Source organism: Columba livia, chromosome 1, assembly GCF_036013475.1.
Source record: "Columba livia isolate bColLiv1 breed racing homer chromosome 1, bColLiv1.pat.W.v2, whole genome shotgun sequence".
Taxonomy (NCBI): Eukaryota; Metazoa; Chordata; class Aves; order Columbiformes; family Columbidae; genus Columba; species Columba livia.
Genome location: NC_088602.1, coordinates 137,905,931 through 137,933,098, shown reverse-complemented (window position 1 = coordinate 137,933,098; position 27,168 = coordinate 137,905,931). Strand labels below are relative to the sequence as shown.

General features: G+C 44.0%; 1 protein-coding gene across 4 annotated transcripts in view; it reads right to left on the bottom strand.

The window, feature by feature from the left end:
- PARVB (parvin beta) overlaps positions 1–27,168 on the bottom strand; it is a 70,763-nt gene that overhangs the window by 34,757 nt on the left and 8,838 nt on the right. Inside the window, exons 1-3 of one of the 4 annotated variants that reach the window (XM_005508843.3) lie at positions 19,598–19,753; positions 8,564–8,653; positions 5,634–5,704 (exon numbers count right to left, since the gene is read on the bottom strand). In XM_005508843.3, coding sequence (XP_005508900.1) covers positions 5,634–5,704; positions 8,564–8,653; position 19,598 — 162 coding nt within the window. In that variant the 5' untranslated portion in view covers positions 19,599–19,753. Of the gene's footprint in view, positions 1–5,633; positions 5,705–8,563; positions 8,654–8,780; positions 8,874–11,262; positions 11,416–19,597; positions 19,754–27,168 lie in introns of those variants that run through there. The other 3 variants (XM_005508842.3, XM_021296384.2, XM_065032765.1) reach the window with 3 other exon arrangements.

The window sequence follows — 27,168 nt, the reverse complement described above, 5'->3', positions numbered from 1 at the left end:
GAAATTATTCAAAAACCCGAACGCGTAAAAATTTAAACAGGCACAGAGTACTTGGTGTGAAGCAGACAGAAGGTACAGCCAGAGAGCTTTTCCTGTGCATGAAAATACGCTTAACTTGGCTCTGTCTGGTCTCACACTCCTCTACCCATTCCTTCACTCCTATGCCTGCACTTCATACAACTACTGTTCAATATTGCCGTTTAAGTTAGAGCTTCATTTGCTGCATTAAATATTGGGTATAAGAGAAACACTGCAGGCCTGAGGAAGAGCTTTATTCCAGAGCCTGTTGTCCCAGCATCAGCCCTAACACCAGCCTTACATGTAACAGCCGGTGAAGCCACCACAAGATCCCACGTGTAGCTAATGGTCTTCAATGTACCAGAGACTCATCTTCTGTACTTTGAGACCCACAAAAGAGCATGCAGGTGCATAGAAATGTTTGTTAGGTCACTTAACTTGCCATACCTTCATAAAAAGCTGCTTTTTTATAGTCTTCTATAGCATTTGGGATTAGCAGCACGATTTCAAAACTTTAATGTAATATCCTCATATCCTTAAAACCATGTCAGCCCTTTCATGGATATCGACGCTCATATAAAACATCTCTGAACTGTTTCAAATGCTCAGACACATGCATTTGTAGTTGTAAAATTTCCAGTGGTGCTTTAAATTCTGACATTTCCATTTATTGTATCATTTTCAGGACAAAGGCATACGTTCAGTTAAATGAGCCATACTGCATTACTAAAAACTGGACTGAAAACTGAAATTTGCCATGAGGCAGACAGCTGAAACAAAAGAGTTCTAGAAATCTAGAAGGAAAAATGAGTCTGCCTGGCCAGTTTGTTATTTGTGGGGTTTTTTTTTGGTTATTTTCAGTTTGTGCAAGATGAGTTTTTTCATCAAATTTCACCAGCTCAGTAAAGTATTTTTGTTGTGCAGGATGACGGTGAGGCACATCCAGAGTTAATCTGCAGGGTTCAAGGGCATAAGGACCCCACAGTCACTGCTATACAGTGATGAACAAAATGAAAAACAAGACAAAATACATCGAGACATCTGGCACAATGGGAAAACAGGAAACCCAGTCACCAAAAACAGCAAAGAAAAACCCCTGATTTCAATGACCCTTTTCCTCCCTGACTTCTCAGAGAATAAGGAAGCAGAGATCAAAAGTATTAAAGTTTAACTGGTTTCAGGGTTGAGCATAGACATTAATATTAAAAATTCATATTCAGACTTGGAAACAATTGACTCAGCACAAAGCACTGGTAGCCTGTAAAGAAAGAGAAGGCTGCTTGTTTTCAAATGCAGTCCACAGAGCATTTAGGAAGCAGGGCTGCATCTGGTCACACATGAAACCGTAACAAAAGGACAGCGGCTTCATTTTGGTTTTCTCTACACCACAGTGAATGTAAAAAAGCCATAAAATTAGATATGGAAAAAGTGATATTTTCTAAGACAGCGAATGATTTACTACAAATGAGCATTGTTCACTCATTTCAGAGCAGCACTGTTTGCATCTGCAGCAGTTTAAAATGAGGCTTCAAAGGCCAAATTTGTTGCAGTATCAACCAATCTTACAGAGGTCTTTGCAGGGAGAGAAACCATCTTGCAACTGTGGCTTGCTGTCTTTTGTCAAGGCAAGGCACCCTCAGAAGGGACCCGGTTCTTGCAAGCTGCTGTTCTAAAATTTTGGATTCAGTTAATAGAAGCTCTTCTTCATACTTTTCCTACCAAAATACATGAGAAAACCCTAGGAAATCAGCCACTCACGTGAAGTCTCTGACTCAATTCCTACAGCCTATTAACTCTAATTATCTTTAGGATGACGACCAGCAATGCAGCTTTTGAAACTTTTACCTTTCAAACGTGTCTGAACCAGAAGGGGGAAAAAAGATTTCTTCTACCTTTACACCTAATACACAAAGAAAGACACATGAACGAGGAAAGCCTGCATCTGACTCCACTTTTTTTTAAGTATTCAAAAGAGAGCTAGAAGAACCCTCAAACACTCTTTAGAATTGGTGACATGGACCAACTAAGGGGTCTTTCGATATTAATGGAAACTGAATTTTAAACAGATTCACAATAACATACAGACTATATACAAATACATACTATACTATATGTATATATACTATATACAAATATATAAAGGGTGAGTGTCACGAGGATGGAGCCAGGCTCTCTCAGTGACAACCAATGGTAGGACAAGGGGTAATGGGTTCAAACTGGAACACAGGAGGTTCCACTTAAATCTGGGAAGAAACTTCTCAGTGAGGGTGCCAGAGCACTGGAACAGGCTGCCCAGGGAGGTTGTGGAGTCTCCTTCTCTGGAGACATTCAAAACCCGCCTGGACACATTCCTGTGTAACATCACTTAGGCGTTCCTGCTCCAGCAGGGGGATTGGACTAGATGATCTTTCAAGGTCCCTTCCAATCCCTGACATTCTGTGATTCTGTGACTAGAATCCCGATCTTGAGGTATAAAAGAAGACACAATATATCGCATGACACCTCTGTATTCAATCACAAACCAGTCCAAGCTATTAATTAAAATGCTTACTTTAAGTTAGTTGTGCACTTGTCATCTGGCAAATATGGGACAATGAATAAAAGCAGCTCACACCTTTCAGACACCAGAGATAGAGTATTTTGTGAATAAATTATTTATATGCATATTTATATATTTATATAAAAATAAAACAATAACTCATCTCTCTTTCCCTGGTCTGAGTTTTCAGCTTTGGGTCTGTTCAGCCATGTACCAAACTGTGTTTGACTACACGGGGCAAATAAAGTGATGAAAAAAAGGCTGCTGGCCACAGAGGGAATTTATTTGATCACATCACTTCATATTGACAAATTGTGGCCAACTATTTTTAGAGTAGCATCAATGATGATAACAAACACCACTTTGATGTGTAATTCTAGTTCCTGATGATTTTCATATGTGCAAGAGGATTTAAAGCACGTATTTTAGCATCTCCAGCTAAGCAACCTTCAACAAGGGGATTCACTGTATATTTGCTTTAGTACGAGTGAGGAATGAGGCTTTTTGTTGTTTCATTTTGTTCTTCCCCTTTTGGTCTCTCCGCATTACCACAATGCTATACAATCTGTCTCTCCAGAGTTACAACAGCTCAGTCAAAATCACTTCCAAATGCTTACACGAGCTTGCACTGATCACTTCACTGTGCATATAATTCCTGTTTTATGAGGCTAGCAGAAATTAAAACAACATTTTGTGGAGACAAAGAGATACTAAAGCAGAGTCAGCAACAGATATCTCTGCTGCTTCTTTTCACTGAGATCCATTTACCCAACTGGATGTGACTGACAGAACAGAAACACTCAAAATCAATGATGGCACACCCTTAGCACGTCTAACTCTGGTGTTGAAAGAGATTTGGGCTGGCACCAATTAAACTAAGTCGTACTGCCAAATTCCAAAAGGCACAAGGCTCTATTGCTGCTATTGACGCATTCCTCTCCAAGCAGAAAAGCAAGAGAACCACTTTGAACTATAAAAACCTCTATCTATTCAACTCCTCACTCTTTGCTAGTCCACGGAGATCTTTCATTTCAAACTCTGTGGGGCATGCAGCCTTTTTTGCTGGCTGCTGCTGTACAGCACTTAGCATGGCTAGTTCACATTCAGCGCTGGGGCTCTTGGAAAATGTCATTAACTACTGAAGAACAGAAAACAAGGAATAAATTGCTAATTTTTTTTGCATTATCCGAACTCTGTGGCATAAAATAGGTTATGCCAACATAATTAAAATCTCTCCCTGTCTTACAGGTTCACACCAACATAGTGTTAAATATTTCTCTAGCTGAATATCTGTAAAAAACTCTCAACTGCTGAGAGGTATGCAAATGATTAGCAATTACTTAAATTGCATAATTTTCAAGTAGGCACTCTACAGGACACATCTCTCCTTTGAGGATGATCCCAAGGCAACAATCTCCAGTTGCATGCTGTTCCCTGCACCAGCTGCTCTGGTTCAACGGGTAACACACTACTCTCTTCACTCAAGTGTAAACCGGTGTAGTGAACCAGAGCCTGATTTTGCAATGTGCTCTGTGCACTCAGATACGTGTGAGTGCTTCAACTATCACTGATTTTCATTCCTCCCGGAGATTTTCAGGTTTTGAAACCAGAAAATATAACCTTGCTAGACTACGACATCCAGGAAAGACACACCAACTCATATTAAATTCAACAGCAAAACTCCCAATTTAAAAGCAATTCTGATCTCAATATCAAGTCTCCCGCATCACAGTGCATCTGGTTCTTTCACTGCAATGACTCTGGTTCAGCTGAATTATTCATTATAATATTGCTGCTCTACTATCAAAGAAACCGCAGTATTTTTTGAAAGAGAGGTGCGAGACCACTGTACCTTTTGAGAGAATTAATGGATTTAGGTACTAACAAAGAAAGAATGTGCAGATTCACTCAATTTAAAACCACAATGTATTCCAGGTGAATTAGAATAACAAAGAAATTCGAGTACAGCTCCTTGCTAAACTCAGTTTGATGTGGTTTTGTAATCTTAAACGTGTTATTGCAGTCTTAACAGATCACTTGGCTTGTTTTAAAGATGTACCAGGTGAGCAGTTTGCTGAGGCATTCTGAAGCATTTGTGTGCAGCCAGGGCACACAAGGTTAATTGAAAGGAACATGCCACAGCTTGACCCACTGTCTGGGGACAGTATACACTAGCCAAAGTTTTCAGACCCACTCAGCTATAGCTGCGTTGTCATTTCTAACAAAAATAATTTTTTAAAATAGTACAGAGGAAGTGCAGTGGGAACTGCAACACAAGCACAAATGCTTTTTGGAAAGAGATCACATTTGTTCAGAGCTGCCTGCCCTTCCCACCCTGCTCAAGTTGTCACTGTTAAACTCAACAACTTACCACATAGAAAAAGTTCTCCTAAACACTAATCGCTCAGGACTAAATCCTCCATGATAAGCACTGTTGAGGCAGAAAGCCACACCTCACATCAGCACAGCTGGGAACACCATTATCAACACCTTCGACAGGTGTCTCCAGTGACAATACAGATTCAGGACAATCTGGCCCCTGCCTTAGCTCATAGGAATAATGAGGACTTTTCTTCTCAAAAAACAACCAACCAGCCAACCAACCACATAATATAGGACAAGAAGAATCTCAATTCCAACTTTCTTGCAATACCAAAGGTCTCCTCATTGTCCCCTACCACACCCTTTCTCATTTCAGCCCTACTCTTTCCTCTCTGGAAATCTCACTAACACTTTCCAAAGCTCCTTCCCTGTTTCCACAGACAGAAGAAACTCAGGTTTACATGCAGTGACTGCAGGTAAATTCAAGCTAAGCACTGATCATTGCTGTGATAATCACAAAGATATAAGTGGGCAATGGAGCTTTACCCCCTAACGACCATGCGCACCCTGACGTTCAGCCTTTTCTTGTTGCTCTCGTTGCTTTTAGCGCCTTACCTGGTTGATGACCTCAATTTTTACAGATTACATACTTCAGTAACAAGTTGTGTTCCTCAGCTGTATTCTTGGTAACCAGCTTGTCAATTACTCCATCTTACCAGTTGAACTGAAGAAGGACAAAATAGTAATTTCCTACCTTGATCAGTTCTTTGAACTTTGGGTCTTCTTTTGAGTTAGGATCAATCATGGTGCGTTCCTCATTCTCTTCTGTCCAAGAAAAATGGGAACCTTTAGTTAGAACCTCTTCAAATATACACTGCTGAAATACTGCAACAGTTCCTAATCATGAATTGGCCTGTCAGCTGATCAAGAAATGACAGTACCTACTCATCATCTGAGCAAGGGAATATCCTATGAACAAAGTGTTAGGCATTTTAGAGATACGCAGAAAGAGAACACAGCCCTAACTTCCCTAAAATAAGTTTGTTACCACTGATCTTCCCCAGCTCAGACCCTGCAGAATACATCAGGAAAACCACCGTTCTCTATACCCTGTGGAACATGTTAATATTAACATACCAAAAAGTGCAGTCAACTACTTTTCTCCCTCTCCTCAACTCGTGTTTAATTTATATTTTAAACCACCTGTTCCAAATTACACCATTTTGAAGAGTATCCCAAGCTTATGGCACTGCACTCATTGCAGCTGCTGAGACCTGGGCTGACAGTTTGTGTCTCCGCTCTCTGGTTCCCTGAAACTTGGTCACACACACGGCCCTGAGCACATTCACCCCTGGTTAAGCTGCAGAATGAAAATTACCCCAATTTACACCAGTTGTACATGTGCATGAGGGAAGAACATAAAACAGATTTCTCAGGCGTGCAGTCTTTATTTCTTTTGTTGCTGTGGGATGGAGAGATATGAGAAATGCTCCCCAAAAGCCAGCAGGACAACCACAAGAGGCGTGAATATAAAGAATACTTTTTAGAAGGGATGATTTGATATAGAAACATTGGCAGCAAAATCAACTTGTGCTTGGCGAGGCCAACAACCAAACAACCTTTAGCAGAATTATCTTCACAACAGCACACATGGACACACGTATGTTTGTATGTTACCATGGATATGGATACCAGCATTTAGGAAACAGCTGGAGCAAGTCTAGTACCTTAAATTCTGGTGCTTGCTTTTAAGTAGCAGATGTCTCCTTGCACCCTTCATGTCAGCCCCTTTAGTAGCAAAGTGGTAGCTGTGATCTGGGTTAGATCTGTTCCTTTAAGTGGAGAGCAAACTCTGGCTACTACAGCAAGAACACAAGGATAGGTGATCGTGTCACAGCTACATGAGGTAATCCCTATCTCTTCAGCTAAAATCACTATTGAGAGCCCCCATGGATTTATCTTTAGCTGAGTGTAGACAGGCCGCACAGAGTCCTATTTTCCTACTGATTTCGCAATTCCTTCCAGCATGACGACAAAGGAGGGGTTTTTTGGTATGACCACAGGTCAGGCCATTGCCACATTGCATAGAGGAACCTTTTCCAACAACGACCAACCTACAGTGACTTCCTTCTGCAGTGCCAGACCCCACTGCTGCCAGATGACAAACACAACACTCACACATCCTAGAGATAAGACAGACTATACCATCTGACTGGGTTACTTTAGAATTCACCCAAACACTTGGGTTTGGTATTTTCCAGGGCCCCTTATCTTTATTAAAAAAAAAAAAAGACCCTGATATCTGAGCATATGTGACAAATTTCCAGAAGCCTACAAAAAAACATGAATTCTTTTGCTGCTCTTTTTCCCCTGTTCCTTGACTTCCTCATTACTCCCTGGGATGAGTCAGGCAGTCTGGTCGTAAGGAAATGACAACTACTACACACCCAAAATACCACTAACTGAAACTCTGAACAAGGTTTGACCCATAACGGTATACGATTCACCACAGAACTTTTCTTAAGGTTCACCTGTGGCCATGTCTTTGCATGACAGGCCTTCCGGAGTGGTCCTGTATCTTCTGAAGTCATACACACCTTTAGTGGTACCCAGAAGAAATCACTGGAGACTCTCCTGATCTGTACATATACACAGAAAAACCAACACTTTGCCCATGTCATAGAAGAATAGCACTTTGCATTTCCTACTACTCTTCTAATCAGAAAATCTAAATGACTAACAGTTTTTAGTTTCCTGTTTTATTATTTGATTCTATGACAGCTTGCTTCAGCTAATCCCATACGTTAGGCCAGAAAAGAAGAAAACTTTTTTTTTTTTCAACAAGTTTTAAACATTTGTTGCTATTAAATTATGTTGCTGCTCTTGTCGGGACTCAGGGAGGGCAGGGAATGGAGAGAACAGGAATTAGAATATTTACCTTCTTTCTATAAAGCATTTATATATTTCTATCCTAATCACATTTAATTACTATTTTTAGCAGCCTAAATGCTCATCTGTTCATTCAGTATCAGGACCCATTTTGTCATTTGTACCATCACTTGCAATGTGGCAGCAATAACCCACGGAAGGACATGGCATCCACTAGTTAACAACAGTGTAGTATGTACGTTGAGACAAGGCAGTCTAAAGGTTCCATAGGAGCAACCACACACTTCTGCTACAGACTTTCTGTGGGTTGGTCCTTTTGCACTTCAGTTTCCAATCTATATATACAGAGAACACACGACTTCCTTAGCAAAGCAGGATGTCCATGAGGACAAATAAAGAGACACATCCACTTGGCCAGTGGGTTAATGGAACTGAAGTAACTTCAGCAAATTCAGCAGCATTTTCCACCTAATTCTTTGCAAATCTCAACTTTCTGTTTGCTTTCAGGGTGACCACAGAAGTACAAGTTTTCTGCCAATTCATTGAACAAGTCAATTTTCCCGTATACTACCTAGTTTAAGTGTATCTACATAGCTGGCACTGCTCTTCAAATTTCATTTTAGCCCTCCTAATTTCTAGTCTACATGTAACATACAACAGTTCTAAATCCTCATGCCCAATTCTTGCAGTTTCAACTAAGCAATCTACATTCAACAGTAAAGCAATGGATATGGGTCACAGTGGCCACTTTTATTAATAATTGCTTAATTGAGGTCTGTATCTTGAATACTTTACCTAATAGTGTGTCTTCTGGGTGGATATCCACAGCGCTTGGGTTCATTGGTGCATTGATAGCATTTTTACCTTCTTCTTGGAGGTCACTCACTGCAGAGGAGGAAAAAGAAAGAAAGAAAGACTGTAATAAATGCAAAGTTTGCAGACATGTAGGGGTTAAAGTGGGCATTCATAGTAAGAGAAAACATCTGGTAGATCCATTTTAAAATTGACCTACAGTTTATAGTATTAAGAACTGCAGCCACAGTGGAAAATAAAAGCAGAGAAACATCCTTCTATAGGTTCTTACAAAACTGAGACACCACACTACTGGCTGAAAGTATTTTGCAAGAAACCCAATTCTGTGGTAGGAGCAACCTCAGAGTGCTTGTTTCTCCAGAAGGAAGGGGTGTGAGCTTTGTCCACAGGATGGCCCAGATCTAGAGCAGATGCGAACTGTAAAAACAAACTCTGTTTCTGATAGCATGTCCAGCACTCATCACCGCCTTTTCCAGCTGCAGAACACCGGGAGCTGCAATTTGCTATCGGCCTTATTAAAAGCCTCAGAGAATCCCAGAGAGACCTACTAAATAAAGACGAAAATGTATTTACATCTACCATTGCCACTGGCTAAAAACAGACGTAGCACGATCTGGTGAACGCGAATCTTGAATTTGTGATTTCAAGCTCTTATCCCAAACCTACAGCTCTCATTTGGGAAAGTCAGTAAAGTATCCTTCATCAATAAAATGGATATTAAAATACTTTCCTACATCCTGCCACATGGGAGGAACTGAACTTGAAAAAAAGTACTGAACAATTGTTCAGTATCTTCACAGAGCTTTACAGTAAGAAAAGCACTAGCAATGCTGTAGCAATTTTACACTCTCCAAGGTATATTTCCTCCTAAACTCAGTTAATTATTATTATAAGCCAAGCTATTGAAGTACAAGCATTTGAAATAAGCGATACAAAGATACTGCAGTAACTCCATCTATTCAGTGACAGTTCTGTGTTAGTATGGGCTAAAGTAATTTGTGGCAGCATTTGTGGTATTGCAGTCTCTCTGGGAGAAGTCCAAGTCCCATACTTAGGGGGAAAAAAGCACAAGGATTTCCAAACAAATAAGGTCTGCAAGACAAACTTATCTGGGGAAAAAAAGGAGGAACAGTTAACTAATAGTCACAGTATCTCAACAAGCACTTCCTGCAAGAATAGTCACGATTTCCCTATTCAGATGGAAAATCAAACCACAGGCTATCATTTGCCTGCAGTCTGCAGTTACAAAATCCTGTAGCAGCATTTGCTTTTTCCTTGTGCAACAGAAGGGGAAAACAACAGTGGTCCTACTGCCCCAGAGGAGGAGAGGGACGACAAATACACTACCATCCCCACTCCTCCTCTCACAGATACTTGAAAACAAGGTGCTTAAAACAAGTTACCACATTTCTTAATTGCGGTTCCAAGATGGTACTGAATTCTGGTTCACGGCATGATACTGAGCATGACTAAAATCCTCCATTATGAAATGCAGTTCTTATGTTCAGCAAGCAACCAATCCCATATTTCTGAGACCTGATGGCTTATGAACCATGTCAGTGGCTGGTTAGAGCTAACACAGCACCAAGCCTGCGGAGAAGGGGTCTGCAGCAGCAGGCACAGCTTGTTTTTGGTATTGTCTAACCTCTGCAACGGGAACAGAACAGGATTCTCCACTGCAAACAGAATACAATGTCTGCAGGCTGAGATTCAACCTCCTGAATAAATGTCGTTATTAAAGAAACTCTTAATTATCCCTTTGCTGCATTCATCCTCATGTTTTGGAAACCTCTACAAAGGAAGGTCAGGGAGTGAAGAGGCCTCATGCAGCAGAACACAACAGCTCTCACAGCATGCCTTACCAGCCCTGCCTGCCTTACACCCAACTAGAGCTTTCGCACCCAAGCAGCTCCTACACTGTGATGCCAACAGGAAAACAGCCACCAGGAGACACATGAAAAATCACGTTGAAACTGGATGTTACAGGTGAAGATGGTTAAAACGCTGCTGGGACTATTAATGCCCAGATTCTACTTAAACCACACTGTTTGAAAGTACCAGCCTTCTTTCTAGATGTAACTCTTTTCATTACTATAGCATTGCTGTCATTCTGGGAATGCCAAGCGTTCAATAAGGCCAGGGCATCGCTGTTCCTAATGCCCTGGAAATTCAGAAAGGGAGCTGCCAAGTTCCTCAGGGCAGTGAACACACGGTACTGTCTTCAGTGGATGCTATATAAGCAAAATACTGCATAGATTTCAAGACAGAATACTCTTAAATACAGCAAAACTGGTTTTATTCCTACAAGTTAAATTAGATGATACACTTTTTAAAAAATATGAAAAGTATCACACTCTTCCTAACACGAATACCTTGTTTCTGAGCAATTTACTGAACTGAAAGAGAACGTTCACACAGATTTGAGTATTAAGCCCCCTCCCTCACAAGATGAAGAGCCACATAAAGCCCTTACACTTGACTCCAGATCCCATGTAGCCCGGCCAGATCCCACAGGACCAAATCATCCTCACCTATGGCTATCAGCAAAGCACAGCTAGGCCAGCAGAAAGCTTCCCACAGCCTTCTGCCCAAGGAGAGCCCGGCTTACAGAGAGCTCATACACCAGGTCCTAGGCAGACAGCTTAGGAAGAGATTCTTGCTGCAACCATAATCTTTCCTACCTCCTTTTTTGCGCCTTTTACACAGGAGCCCGGCCATCCCAGCCCCAGTGGCACACGCAGGTCGCCGATGAACTGCATGGGCCGTCTGAATGCTGAAGGAGAGGCAGCAACTGGATAAGGGTCTGCCACCTCGGGACTGCCAAACCTACGTTAATTCAGGCACGGTGACATCGGAGGAGGCACTAAGATAGCCTGCCAGCTGCTATGTGGGGGTGGGGGCCAGGAGGGAGGACACAGCACTTGGCCATGGACTCCCAGACAAGAATACCTCCCTGTCATTGCCAGTTCTGCTGCTGGTTGCCTCAGAGCAGGCACAAGAACCTCAAAGATTGCTCCTCTGCAAGGAGCTTCCTGAGAAAGCCACCTCCAAGCTCTGGCCAATGCACAGACGGGTCCCCCACCCCGACAGCTCACCTCAGGAACACACAAGTTCACAGAGCAATAGCCAGCATGCAGAGAAGCAATTGCCCTCAGGAATATAGATTTGCCAGGGGAGTCTGTATGGGAATGTAGCACAAGATTGGTGAGGAGGTTGGGTAAATGTAAATCTGCTCAAGTGACTTGCACCTGTCTGTAGAAAAAGCACATATATCACACTAATTGTTTTACTGACCTTGTGTGCTTGATGAGTAGAACCTCTGTGTTAGATAACATAGGCCTGTGAGAAACTCTAGGCACCTTATCACTATATCTGATATTTCTGCTTTGTTGTGAGAAAGAGCGGGAGGCTGCGCCTGCCTGAAGCCTTGAAATAACAGGTGAGCTCAGCAGGCCCAGTGATCTTCTACCAGGGCTGAACTTACCAGTGCCTACGTCCCCACTTGTGTTACCTCTGCCTGGGAGCTCAGTTGCAACTTCGGAGATCCCCCAGTAGAGAGGTAACTAAAACAAAACTTGCTCTTTGCAATGCATTCATGGCCTCTGGCTCTTTTTGCGACATGCCTGCGTATGTGTACACAGAGTCCCAGAATCTGCTGCACTCCAGAAACCTTTCATGCTGTGCTTGAACAAACACTGAGGACTTCTTCCCTGCTCGCTGCCCCCAGTATTCACTTATCACTGCTAAGCAAAGAAACAGAAGCAGGAAAAGGAAACCGAGCCCCAATACTGGAAAAAAACAGAGAACCCACAAATGAGCAAGTGAAGATAGCTAAAACAATAGTCAGGATGGAGCAACAGGTTCATTTCTGAGAACAACCTGATTAAGTGTTTTAAAGCAAATTTACAACAAATAACAGCTTCCAGCCCATGCTTTCACAAACCCAAAGGTACTGTAAAAGACTATGGATATGACTCAGCTGTCAAATGCCAACCTTCCCGACTTTGTGTCAGCAACAGTGACCTCGCTGTACGACTTATACCTGCACTGAATGAGCCATCCATGCAAGAGGGCACTTTACTGGTAGAGCAGAGCTGTGCTGGCACAGCAGGTTATAGTCACAGTAGGTCCCACATGAGGCACTGCTCCTCCTTGCCTGCTCTCCACCTGCCCATTCACAGGTTACCTTCTTTTCCCCTTTCCTTCCCCACAAGAAACATCTTCCCATCTTGTGTCGCCACAGTTCTTCACCCTCTAAATGAGACCTGTGTAAATCATCTTTCTCTAAAGCCTGATAATTTCATAGATCGGTCAGAGGAATCCTGCACTAGGGGAAGTCAGGAAGGGGTAGGAAATTGAGGACAGGCTGGGGTAGCGTCACCTAGTCTAAGGCTGGTCCCCTGGTTCCCTTTCCTGTATTTGTTGCCCTGGGCTGGTTTGTTTGCTCCTGATGGGGCACTCCAGGGCAGAGGTCTCCCTCAGACATGCCAGCAGAACTCGAACGAGCAGCCCCAGCATCAAGGGAACAGTCTCCTGCTCACAAACAAGTTTTGCACCCGCCTTGGCCCACAACACAGGCTCTGCCGAAGGCTTACAGCCTTAACATAAAACTTGCCAATTGTCTAAATGACTCAGCTGTGAACTAACATAGGACAAGTCAGGTGTAACTACAAGCATAGAAAGATGGTGCCTGGGAAAGGTATCTGGCAGAATTAGCTATGATTTCTCCCAGATGTCTGTTATAACCTCCCTTCCTTCTGGCTTGAGATCTCTCTGAGCTGACCCTCAGTTAACCGGCAGCACTAGTCTCCCAAACTGCTTCAGTACCCCACTGGCCAGCAGCTGCAAAACCCAAATGTAACAGGGACGGGCAAGTGGCCAAGGCACTCAGCAAAAACCCTGCTTCCCTAAACCAGAAATTTAAATTCACAGGTAAAAGGTCACTTCTCTACCGGTCCCCAGGAAAGCAGCAAGGGCTCCTGGCAGCCCTCCGGTGTTTTAGCAATCTCCTGGCCATGTCAGCAGTCAACATGATTTAGTCACATTGGAAGCTGTGCTAGCCTTTCAAACAAATTAATATAATGAGTGGATCGCATACACACATGCTACACACCACCACATCTGTAAACCAGGGAGGCTGTCTCGGTGCACGGGATTACATGCAAACTGCACAGAAAAGGGGCAATTCGCTGCAGAAAGTTGGAAGCTCCACCAGGGCCATCAAGGATTTCTCACAAGTCAGGAAATGGCCTTTAAAGTCAGCAGGAGAGCTATAAAAAGAAGAAAAGTCCCCGCTTTCTCCTTTTTATAAGAAAGAGCAAGCTGATATCAACAATTTGATCCTTTCTACCTTCACTCTTAATAACTTTAGAGTAATTTTAAAAGATATCAACAACAGCACAGTTCACCTCTTAAGTCTTTACCATTCACTGCCTTATTATTAAAAAACTGACCCCAAGCCTCTGGCTCTTACAAAAACAGATGGTAAATGCTACTTAATTTTAGCCCTAGTTATTTCTGACTGCAAGGCTGAATCCTGCCCCGCAGAAAGCAGCAGCTGTCGTGACGCTAATCACGGGTTCCTGGATACGGTGCTTTCCTCTGCATTCAACCAGTGCCCAGCTGGCGCCTCGGCGCTGCCCGACCGCAACTTTCACACAATGTACTTTCATCTTGTGACTAAACCCTAACTTGGGAAGCTATCAGACTGGTTTGTCACCCTTGGCTTCATTACAGATGATTTGTTCAAATGACTTTGTCATCCTCTTCGGTCGGAGCAGCACACGGAAGGGACACGTGCAAAGACCATGTAACACGAACTGCACGGGAAGCTCTTTTCCTTCCCCCAATCTCTTACTGCTGCCCAAGTTTCCTTACTCTTCCCAGAGATAAAACTGCAAGCAGCTGCACTTTTTCAAACACTGACCCACCTGCCAGCAACTCATAAGAGTTCAGATAACCGTGCAAAATAGAAAGTCCACATTCAAGACCATTTCTACCTAATTCTGACCAGTGACATGACCCTCATTCATTCACATGGTCACATTCACAGGTCAGATGTGGCCATGGGACAAATCCCCCTGATGAAACAGCCAACCCTCGCATAAAAGATCAAGTATCTGCTGGAGCTTTTAATTCCCACATGAGGTGTCAGAAGCAACAGGTCCCTGGTGGGTGAAGACCCTGCAGTGTCTGTCTCTTAACCTGTTCCACACCAACAGAGGCAGGATTTCTACCTGTCACCTAAAACCTTTTAGCAAAAAGTTGTCTTCAAAATTGTAAGGCTTTCAGGAACATTATTTAAAAAAAAAAAAAAAAAAAGGGTGCATGCTGATACACTGAGACTCTTTGTCTCTCTTCTAGAGACAAACCACACACACAACTCATCAGAGCCTGTTAGTGCATTACTAATCATTTAACATTTACAAAAGGCTTTGAGTTTTTTAATAGAGGCTGCAGGAGAAAGACAAACCCTCCATTAATTGTAATAGATAATTAATAAACCCAGGCAGATCAAAGGCAAAGACTTGATCAAATCCACATAAAGGCACTGTATCAAGGGACTGCATTCAAAGCAGAACTGTGGTAATAAAGGAAATCATTTATATGCCTCGGTAGGCAGACAAGGCACTCATACAGCTAGGCCCTATCACTTAAAGAAATGGAAAAACTTAAAGCATCAGAAGAGTAAAGCTAAAGGCAACCTGTAGGAAAGGGCTGTGATAATGCTTTTGGTTTCACAGAATCACAGAATGTTAGGGATTGGAAGGGACCTCAAAAGATCATCTAGCCCAATCCACCTGCCGGAGCAGGAACACCCAGATGAGGTTACACAGGAATGTGTGCAGGCGGGTTTGAATGTCTCCAGAGTAGGAGACTCCACAACCCCCCTGGGCAGCCTGTTCAGTGCTCTGGCACCCTCCAAGCAGAGAAGTTTCTCCTCATATTTAAGTGGCACCTCCAGTGTTCCAGTTTGTATCCACTGCCCCATGTCATATCATTGGTTGTCACCGAGAAGAGCCTGGCTCCATCCTAGTGACACTCACCCTTTACATATTTATAAACATTAATGAGGTCACCCCTCAGTTTCCTCTTCTCCAAACTAAAGAGACCCAGCTCCCTCAGCCTTCCCTCATACAGGAGATGCTCCACTCCCTTAATCATCTTTGTTGCCCTACGCTGGACTCTCTCCAGCAGTTCCCTGTCCTTCTTGAAATGAAGGGCCCAAAACTGGACACAATATTCCAGATATTTAGTTGCAAAGAGCACATCGCGCTTGCTTATATGGATGTGTTAAACTTAACACAGATGAGTGGTATGTTCTGTGACTGACAGAACAAAGATCTCCCCTTTATTTTTGCCAGGGGTAAAATATGTATCTAGAACGGTAGCAGCACATTCGACACTTGGGCCAGTCAGAAGTATTTATGGGAAGATGAGGCTTAGTTTTGTTTTGTTTATGAGGGTGAAATACCGCTTTTGGGTTTTCTCCCATGAAAAATGTTATCTTTCTATCAAGTTTTTTGTTTGTCTGATTTAAATTTTGGTCAAAAAAAACCGACTTTTCATTTTTGGTGGGTGAGACCTGTGTTGAGACAACTAACATTAACACTGCTACAGCTGCACACGTAGCAGCCCTCCTGAACTGAGGAAGCTGTGCTGGGGCAGGAGGGGAGCGGGCAGAGAGGCAGCAGCTCGGGAGAGAGCAGCACTTCACAGCCAGCGGCTTTCAGCATCGCCAGCACTGGCAGCTGAACACCCAGTCAAACAAAATCAGACCCTGTAATTGCTAAGCAGCCTGTTACACGGCCCACTTTAATTCAGCAAGAAGGCTGAATCCTGCAAAAAGCAAGCTGCTTCATGTAGAAGCTACATAGTCTTGGTGTACATTATTTTAGTGCCTAGGAAAGCTGGGCAAGGGGTAGATGCTTTAGAGATTGTTTTATTTTTGCCCTAGAAATAAAATACACCCATAAGGGCCTCAGACCATTTTCCCATTTATTAACAAGTCTCTGCAAAAGCTAGTGCTTTTTTGCCCTTTTTTTTTGTTTCCTGCTTGCAAAAAGCAAGCAACTGTGGAACCAGTTCTCTGTTCCAGCTGTTTGCAGGGCCATATGAATGCAGCGCTGGCTCTGTCGAGGAGGAAGGATGCTCCTGTCCTCACCCAGCCACTGCCCTGCTGGGCACCCTCACCTTCCTTGGTCAGCCGTGGACAACAACACAACAGCAGGACTGACACTGCTGACAAAACCCAACAGATACATCCCCCTCCTCTGGTATTAATCTGGCTCTGATAACAACTGGCAAAGCCGGACCTGACCCACAGCTGCCTGGGCATAAATACAGTGATAAAAGCCAAGATGAGCCCACAGGACCAATGCAGAGCCACCATATTTAACATTCGGGTCTTCTTTCCAGCAGTTGTACTGATCCCATTCAAGCCTCACAGCTACAAAAGCACTGAGCCAGAATTCAGCTCAGCATTTGGCTCCCCAGCTGTTTTAGTCCCTTTCTGCTCAGCTCATTCAACAGGTCTAACACCCACTCAGCAAATACTTAAATAGGAATCCTTTGAAATAGGTTCTGCAAGGCAGAAAAGCAAGATGCAGACTTTGACAAAAGCTTACAGAGAACTACGGAATGAAAAGTCAAACTTGGGATACATCATTTTGCTTTAAGTCCTTGTTTCTTGTTTATTTAATTATTGTCCTAAGCCATAGTTATGTAGCTGTCTTTATCGGGCACAGGCAGGCACCCAAGCTGTCACCAAAGGGGCACTCCAGACTTCACCTCCACCCCCGGCTGCCACTCATTCCTTCCCCTTTGCTGGCACTAGTGGTTGCAGAAGCCACATTGTGGCACAGAGTGGGGATACACTGTGCCTGAAAACTAACCAGATAAGAAAGGAAAAAAATATAACGTCAATTTTCACACAAAGCATAATGATGGGGGGAAGGGGGAGAAGTTAAACAAACAAACAAACAAAAAACAACCAGCAGAAATAAAAGTGTGGACAAGAATGGTGTTTTAAAGTATTTGTAAAATTACACCTACAAAAGTGAGGTTTTCGAGTACAGAAAAAGCCACCCAGTAGGGTAGTGAGCAGACATACTGACCTAGTGACCTAGTCAGCTCTGCTTCAGTCTCCCTGCATTGACCTCACAACAGCAAGCCCATAGCTTTGAAAATTGCACATCTTTTTAAGCACATTTCCTTATGCCTGAGAGGCATAAATTTTTAAGCAGCTCCCAGCAAACAGTTCTGACATTCTGTCCTCCCTGCCCACAACAGAACAACATTCCCCTTCACACAGATGTGCAAGAAGAGGTCAACAAGCCACATTTGCTACTCATAACATGCTGCAGTGTTCTTGGGATGCTCGCTGGCTCTTACAGCTCAGCATCGCTTACACCCTTTGTGCCTTCTGCGGTCTGGAATCAGCACCAGGCTGGGAGCAGGACCCCACAACTTAACACTGTGTATGTGTTCTCATTCCACAGATGTGAGATTTTTCTCCCCCGTTTCCTGCCCCTTGCACTAGCTTTTGCACAGATTTGTTAATAAATGGGAAAATGTTTCAGGTAAAGATGGTCCCAGGCCCTCATGTATGTATCTTATTTCTAAGGCGAAAAATAAAACAATCTCTAAAGCATCTATCCCTTACCTAGTGCTCCTAAGCACTAAAATAATACACACTAAAACTATCCAGCTTCAGCACTTCAGGACTGAAGTGAGCATACCTTCGGCACTTGTGTTGTCCTGACCTTGTAAACTGATGGCTTCAATCCCAGAGTTTTTTGACAGGGAAAAGCCAAGCTGTTGGGTCAAACATCACAGGCAATAACTGCAGCTTGGAAGTACCCTAAAACAAACTAGGAAAAGCTACACTCCCCCCTTCAGCACACAACTTCTACTTGAAAATGGGGAAAATATAACTTCTCAGCCTCCCCCAGCTACAATTCCATCACAACACAAAAAAGGTCATTTCTTTCCACGAAGCAATGCTGGAGGATTATGTTCTCCTAACCACACCACATGAGCACCAGGACAACTTCCACCTGAAATAAGGTGGAGTCAAATCCACCTTATGAGAATGGAGGGAAAGAAAAAATCTGATAAGAAGAGCGAAGGACTGAAGGAAACTTCTGGCCTGTATCCAATCCCAGTAGAAAACCTGCAAGGCTTTTTAAATTTACTGCCATTAATACTCCGTTAAATACCGTATTTTACTACACAGTGCTTAGTACTCCCCAAGGCTTCTGTGTACTCTTGCAGCCAAAGCTGATGGGCACAAGCAGGGAGGGAACAGCGCAATCACAGTCTAGGAACTCACAGTCAGAGATCCCCCACAAAGCAGGTTGATTTCTGCAAGGTGCCCAGCACCAACAAGACTCCTTTATCCAAAAGCAACTCCAGAAACCACAATCGGCTCACCACTTAAGGTACCCATGTTTGACGGGTCTGGGCAAAGTAAATCACCAAGGGAAAGACAGCAGAAGCTGTCAGAAACAGAAGCTAATAGCATTACTCTGGAAGAGAAATGCCTAGTCCATTCATTCAATTCTTGTCTTCTCCATCATGAAGAAATCAGGGAGAAAACAGCACTTCAGTTTACTGTCTCCTACAAACTTTATTTTTTCTGATCCCACATACGAATACAACCGTGTAAACTTTATCAAGCAGAATGTTCAGCATCCAAAAAGTCACTACTGCTGCTCGTGCTAACACGTTTTATGAACTGAGCTGGTTTCCATCCCTCCATCAACTTCTTTCCCCTTCTCATGGTTTGACACCTCATTTCTAGATACCCAACTGAAACCCCCTTAGTTAATTAACAGCCCAAGCAGTTTTACCTGCTTCAGCTTGCTGCTTTCCCCATATTCTCTGCCCCCCTTTCCAAAGGCATGAAAAGGTTAACAGCCACCACCGAAAGTAGTCTCCTGTGCAAATATGAAAACATTTGATGTTGCTTGTCCTTCTGAACACGTCAAGAGAAGTACAGAGTAACAGACTCACTTCTGAAGGCAGAGATGGCAGGAGAACACAAGAAGTAAAAGAAAGGCACCGTCTTCTACAGCTGGTAGTACAGACCCCAACAAACAAACTTCACACAAATAGAAAGGAGGTGACAGCTATGACTTGCAATTCCAAAAAAGCAACTTTTCTGCTGTGAAACATAATTCTACAGGATGAGTAAGCTAAGATAAATGGTCCTGCAAACCACAAAAAGTGCACATGCCCAGTTGCTGGAGTTGCCCAAATGTCACCCAGAAAGACAAGGAAAGCCCTGAAAAATACTCATATATAACAACCACATTTGCAACACACACATTGAGGGTTTTCTAGTAAATATTAGCTTTCAGTTCAACAGAACACAGAACCAATGGAGGGACAGGCAATGCTCCAGACCAGAAACTTTATCCCAAACACTCAACACAGAGTTTTCAGAGTATTGTATAATAAGGTCACTGATGTCCAGCTCTTCCTTTCCTGTGTCCTACCTGCAACCAGGGCAGTAAAGCAGTTTATTGAAAATGAACTGAAATATCTCACTATACAAGCAGGTGCTGCAAAATACAAAGAAATTTTCTCAATGATTTCCATACAAGTCATATCTGGAAAATTATTTTACTTGTTGCTTTGAGGACCGGAGGAGCCTGCCAAGACAAGCACTGCAGTGATAAGCACTAGAGACCTCACAGTGAAAGCAAGACAGGAACTCCGAGCCCATGGTCAGATAAAATTCCATGAGGGGTAGGTACAGTGAAGATAGTGTCTGCCATAAAAGCACTCAGAGGTTTAACTCTGACAGGTTTAAGAAATAGACACCACCACATCCTAACTGAGCTGCTAAAGACCATGTAGAAAGAGTGAAGCCCAGGCCTCCGACTGGCATTCCAGTCCAGTCAGGAAACACAGCCAGCCCAACAATCAAATGAAAACAAGTCCAAAGCACAAGAAAATGTCACATTTCACCAAGTATCAAAAAGACCTGCAGCTGTTATTATTTGTTTACTTAGCACATGAAAGTTTTGCATGATGTGCAGTTCTAGCTTTCTGTGGTCTCTTTTAAAGCCTTTGCACCAACAATACCAGGTCCCAAGAGCCAATGAGGTGGTGTTTCAGTGGGATAGACATCTCAAAGACTTTCAAGCTCAGCTACTGGTCAGTCTCAAAATAGCTTTCTAACTACACAGTCAAAGCCTCTCCAACTCACCCTCACTAGAGAAGCAGCCAGAGCCCACTGGAATCCGTGCTTTCCTCCTCACTAAAACGTTAGACCAAAAAAAGAAAGTTGTCCTCTTACTAGTGTCTTGGTACAAAACCAGTAGAAGGACCCTGATGAGAAGCACAGCTCCACTACACACTCTTGTATTTACATGCTCACAAATCATTAATCCACAGGCTTCGCACTGTTTAAGAAATGTCCTTACTCTGGCCTTTGTTGGGTCTAAGCTGCCAGAAATATGCATAAGATGACTGGATAATTCAAGGTGGAAAGGATATCAGGAGGTCTCGAGCTGAACCTCCTCCTCAAAGCAGGGTCAACTCTGAGATCAGGCCAGGCTGCTCAGGGCTTTATAGTGTCACATCTTAAAACCTCCAAGAATGGAGGCTGCACAAACTCTCTAGGCATCCTGTCCCACTGCTTCATAGCCCCCAGCAGGCAAAAGTTTCTCCCTTTGTCCAGACTGAACCTCATTCCTTTCAGTTTATACCTGTTGTCTCTCTCCTCTGCTATGTACAACAGTGAAGAACCTGGCTCCATCTTCTCAATAATCTCATAAGTATCAGCAGACTGCTTATTAAAGATCTTCTGAAGCAGACTCTACTATAAGCTGAACAACCTCAATTCCTTCAGCTTTCCTCACAGGACAAGTGCTCCAGCCACCATTCCGGTGGCTCACTGCTGAAGGTGCTCCAGTTTAGCTCTGTCTTTCCTGTATTAAGGAGCCCATAAATGGACACAGTGGTAGTCAATGGTGCGGAGTCTAGTTGGAGGCCAGTATCTAGTGGAGTGCCGCAGGGGTCAGTACTGGGGCCAATATTATTCAATATATTCATTAACAATTTAGACGAGGGAATAGAGTGTACTATCAGCAAGTTTGCTGATGACACTAAGCTGGGAGGAGTGGCTGACAGGCCAGAATGCTGTGCTGCCATCCAGCGGGACCTGGACAGGCTGGAGAGTTGGGCGGGAATAACCTGATGAAATTTAACAAGAGAAAGTGTAGAGTCCTGCATCTGGGCAGGAACAACCCCAGGTTCCAGTATAGGTTGGGAAATTACATATTAGAGAGCAGTGTAGGGGAAAGGGACCTGGGGGTCCTGGTGGACAACAGGATGACCATGAGCCAGCACTGTGCCCTTGTGGCCGGGAAGGCCAATGGCATCCTGGGGTGTATTAGAAGGGGGGCGGTTAGTAGATGGAGAGAGGTCCTCCTTCCCCTCTACTCCGCCCTGGTGAGACCACATCTGGAATATTGTGTCCAGTTCTGGGCCCCTCAGTTCAAGAAGGACAGGGAACTGCTGGAGAGGGTCCAGCGTAGGGCAACGAAGATGATTAAGGGAGTGGAGCATCTCCCTTATGAAGAAAGGCTGAGGGAGCTGGGGCTCTTTAGTTTGGAGAAGTGGAGACTGAGGGGTGACCTTATTAATGTTTATAAATATATAAAGGGTGAGTGCCACGAGGATGGAGCCAGGCTCTCTCAGTGACAACCAACGGTAGGACAAGGGGTAATGGGTTCAAACTGGAACACAGGAGGTTCCACTTAAATTTGAGAAGAAACTTCTCAGTGAGGGTGCCAGAGCACTGGAACAGGCTGCCCAGGGAGGTTGTGGAGTCTCCTTCTCTGGAGACATTCAAAACCCACCTGGACATGTTCCTGTGTGACCTCACTTAGGCGTTCCTGCTCCAGCAGGGGGATTGGACTAGATGATCTTTTGAGGTCCCTTCCAATCCCAAACATACTGTGATACTGTGATCAGTTGGAATCTAAGGAGTGCAGAGTAGAGGGGGATAATCACTTTGCTCAATCTACTGGCTGTGCTTCTGTGAACACAGCCTGCGATATTGTTGGTCTTCACAGCAATGGCACACTGCTGGCCCATGGTCAGCTCGCTGCCCACCAGGGCCTTCCCAGCAGAGCTGCCGCCAGGCAGGCACTGCCCAGCCAGCATCACTGCAGGGGACTCATCTTTCCCGAGTGCAGGACTTTTCTCTTGCTCTTGTTGGATTTCAGAAGGTTCCTGTCAGCACACTTCTCCTGTCTGTCTGCCTCTCCCTGAACAGCAGCCCTGCCCTCAGGTGTATCAGCTGGTCACCCAGCCTGGTGTCATCTGTCAGCTATACAAGCATGCACTCCATCACCTCCTCCAGGCCACTGAAGATATTAAACAGGACACATTCCAGGATGGACCACAAGACACGACTTAGGGGCAGTGCCACGGGCAGACACAAGGATCTTTTTCTACCTTTTCTTGCAGGGGGATTGGTTACTCTGTTTGTACTCTTTCAGTATTAAGAGATATAAAATCTTTCACACTCCCAATACAGCTCCACAGAATCGCCTGGCCTCCTGTGCCGCAACACACCAAATTACTCAGCCTCCCTGGAACAACAGTGCTCATCTCCTGTGCATTCAGTACAAAAGCGGAATTCCCCAGCTCAGTTTCAAGGTAGTTGTGTTTGCATTCTTGGAGAAACCTCTTACCAATCACTGTATCAACAACATGTTTGTTTAGCAAATGAAGAAACCCAGTGAGGATGACTCCTACCAAGACTCTGGGCCATACAGCATCTGCATGTAATGCCATTCATGGGAAGAAAAGTGACTCATGAAAAATTACAATTTGTTTTACCAGTTTGTCCACAGAAAAGAAAATCCACAGGTGTTGCCCACTGGCTAAAGAGCTGACAGAGCAAGGCTTTTTACCACATGCTGAACTAGCTTGGCAAATGTTGGTACATGTGATCTGTTTGTTAATATGTAAATTACAGAAATTAAAAGATCAGAAATATACAGTTGGAAAGACAGTATAAAGCAAACAAAGACCTTAAATGTTGAAGTCATGGCTTGGTCAAGCATAGCTCCCTATCCTTCTTCTTGCCCTTACTACTGATGTTGGCAGAGCAACAGCCACCACAGTTTGTTTTTTAAACTAAATGATATGAAGCCAAATGATACTGAGGATCCAAGGTGATGATTTGAACTACGGCCCCTCACTGTGTTAATGCACCTACAGCTGCAGTGCTGCAGTAAAAGTGGGCATTTTCGAGACAGCAGTCTAATTAAGCACATCATGTGTGGTCCAGAGGGAAACTATTAGTCTGAATCTGTGTGAGCAGCCAGAGAAGAACCTCACGAGCAACCCAGTTATCCCAGACATGCCATGGAAACAAATATATACCTTTCGCCTTCAACCATACAGCAGAGAGTGGATTCCAACACCAGTCCCTCTCCCCTGTCAGTGAAATGTTGCTTGGAAGGATCTGCGAAGGTCCAGCTTGAAGCTGGACAACTGCAATATTAGATGAGGTCAGTAATGGCTGCTTCTCCGTTTCCACATGCAAAAAAATCCCCATCAGTTTGTGTGTCACACAGCATCACGTCTGCCACAGAGGCAGCAGATGTGGTTTGCTCCCGGCTCTGCAGGACCATTGGGAGCACAACATCCTGCCCCAAATTAAAGTCCAGTTTCCCAGTGACAGGTCTCCATTACACATGCTTATTTAATTACCTATTATAATTAGGGAGTTAAGATGCCTGTCAGACCAAATTCAGTACAGATCCAAGATATATCTATAGTGTTAGCATTCTTACAGCCTGCCTCATTTTCCAACAGAACCAATTCACTGTAAAAACACTGAGCGCCATACACAGGGAAGAAGGCAAACAGTAATCCCAAGGGACAATTTTCTAACCCTGCTCCTGAGGAGGAATATTAAGCAGAAGATGCAAGCCTGGATGCTCTGGTACTTTCTCCTATTCTACCATTTCTGAAGAAAATCCTGTCGATTCTCTAAAGCCTCTAAATCCATCTGCTGGACTAGAAAAGCCACAGAGCAAACACTATTCTATTTTAAAATGACAGAAGTGTCTGCATCTGTTTAATAACATACGTGCATACATCTGCCAAGCAGACCTAGTGGAAAGACACTTTCTGAGGGTTACACATTTTTCTATTTAAAGACAGCAAACAAGACACTGTGCCTCTCTGTAGACATCACAATAGCTTTCCTCCTCATCCAGCTCTCAGTTTCCTTCCTTATTCCAGATAAATTGTGTATGCAACCATCTCAGCTAATTAAAAATTAGCAATAAGGCCATATGGCAACTATAATGGAAAATACACTATTTCTTTTTACAGTGAATTTCATTATGGTTCAACCACACAATGAAAGAAGTACTAAAGGAGGAACTAGAATTCAGGAGCCAGAACAGCTTGCTTATTTTATAACCAAAATGCAGCATACATTGAAAAGAGATTTTATAAGAGTTTATAAATGTTTGCCAGACAGGTCTCAGGGATTATAAAGAAGCCTTTTTTAACTTGGAGAAACAGTCACTGAGAGGTAAAACAGAATTCCCAAAGATCCTGTTGCTCACCACTAGCAAATCCTGTCCCATGGCCTCCCCTCTCAGCCTAAGGGCTCTGGAGAGGGGTCTGCAGCGGGTGCACAGAAACAAATTGTGCGTACAGGATTCATAATTAGAAGTTTCGTGCGGATATATGTTCTTCCATGAGGAAGTGAGAGTGATTTAAGGGCCATAAGAGTACGTGGTCACTGCTTTAGGCCAGCAGACGCTGCCAGGTGTGCATGTTCTCTCCACATCTGGCTTTCAAGCTAAGACTTAACCAGATTCAAATCACAAAACCCTGAAACCACATATGTTAGCCATAATACTTTTTCCAGCTAAACTAGACATACACAACAGAAGTAACGAATTTCTGGTTGCAGCTTTCTACTTGGACAATAGAAGAATCCAAATTAGGAAATCTATACCTAAGCAGACTGGACACGCTTCACCCTTGGCCACTGACCCACTAGTTGTGCAACACAGAGGTTTCTGTTCCCAAAACCCCTCCATGCTCAGCCCACTCCCAAAGAAAACTGGGGATCACTGCCACTCACGTGGGAACTGCTGGATTAGAACCCCTGCACACAGCGATGATGGGGACAGCGTGCATCACCACTGAGCAGCCTGTCCTGTAGCACAGGTCCCAAGATCCAGCCCTCCTCCTGAGGGCAGGCTGGAAGAGCCCCCTGAAAATCAGGGCTCTCCCATTGCTCACCCTGCCCCTCCTTCCATTCCGCTTCCCTCCTCCTCAGCACAGCATATGCCTCCTTCCCTCAGCCCAGGGCAAGAAGCGCTGATGGAGCCTACGACAACAACCAAGAGGTACACCACAGCCGCCGGGATTGCACATAAAGCAAGGGCCAGTCTCTGTATGTCATACACGCCCCAGGGGAAAACCTGCCAGAGACGTGCATACTTTGCAAGTTACAGTAAACAACACTGACAACTGCATCAGATGATCTCACTGTGCCCTGAGGAAAAAAAAATGAAGTGACAATATAAAACATGTTTCACAGATCAGGCAGAGGATGTATGAGGGAAGGGACAAGTTCAGTTTTTGGACACTCACTACAAGAAGGACACTGAGGAACTAGAGAGTTCAGAGAAGGGCACAAAGCTGGTGAGGGGCCTGGAGCACAAGTCTGATGAGGAGCGGCTGAGGGAACTGGGGCTGTTCAGCCTGGAGAAAAGGAGGCTGAGGGGAGACCTTATCACGGTCTACAGCTACCTGAAAGGAGCTTGTAGAGTGGAGGGTGTTGGTCTCTTCTCCCAAGTAGCAAGAGATATAACAAGAGGAAATGGCCTTAAGTTGCGCCACAGAAGGTTCAGACTGGATACTAGGGAAAAATTCTTCCTGGAAAGGGTTGTCAGGCACTGGAACAGGCTGCCCAGGGAAGTGGTGGAGTCACCATCCCTGGAGGTGTTCAAAAGACATATCAATGAGGCTCTTAGGGACATGGTTTAGTGCCAGTGTTAGGTTAATTGTTGGACCTTATGATCTTAAGGCTCTCTTCCAACCAAAATGATTCTATTATTCTATGAACTACCAAAGTCACCATGCAGAAGAGCTCAGTCAGAGGGCTGTGCAGAGTAAGGCATGTGGACACCAGGACAGATAACCAGAATAGAGCCTGTGCCATCAGTCATGTCCAGAAACTGGCACAGGTCAGATCCTTCTCTGGAGCCACCTGGTTGACTTCCAAGTTGCTCACTTTCGCAAGAAATACCCAGATCCCATTAGTTCAAGAAACCTGAGGGTTTGCTGAAGTCATGATTGCTATAACGAGCACAGGTCAGCACAAGGAAAATCCTTCAGGAAACAGGCCTCCCCTTCCTCCCTTCTTGCTGGCCTTCAGGTCTCCTGAAATTACTGTGAGGAGTTAGTCTGATGCTGCAATGAAGACCCTGCCCCACTGCCGTAAGATCATGGACAGGTGGAAAATGCTGAAAACAGAACAAGACTCCAGGGTTAGGGAGGCAAGCACAGAGCCTCCTCCATCACCA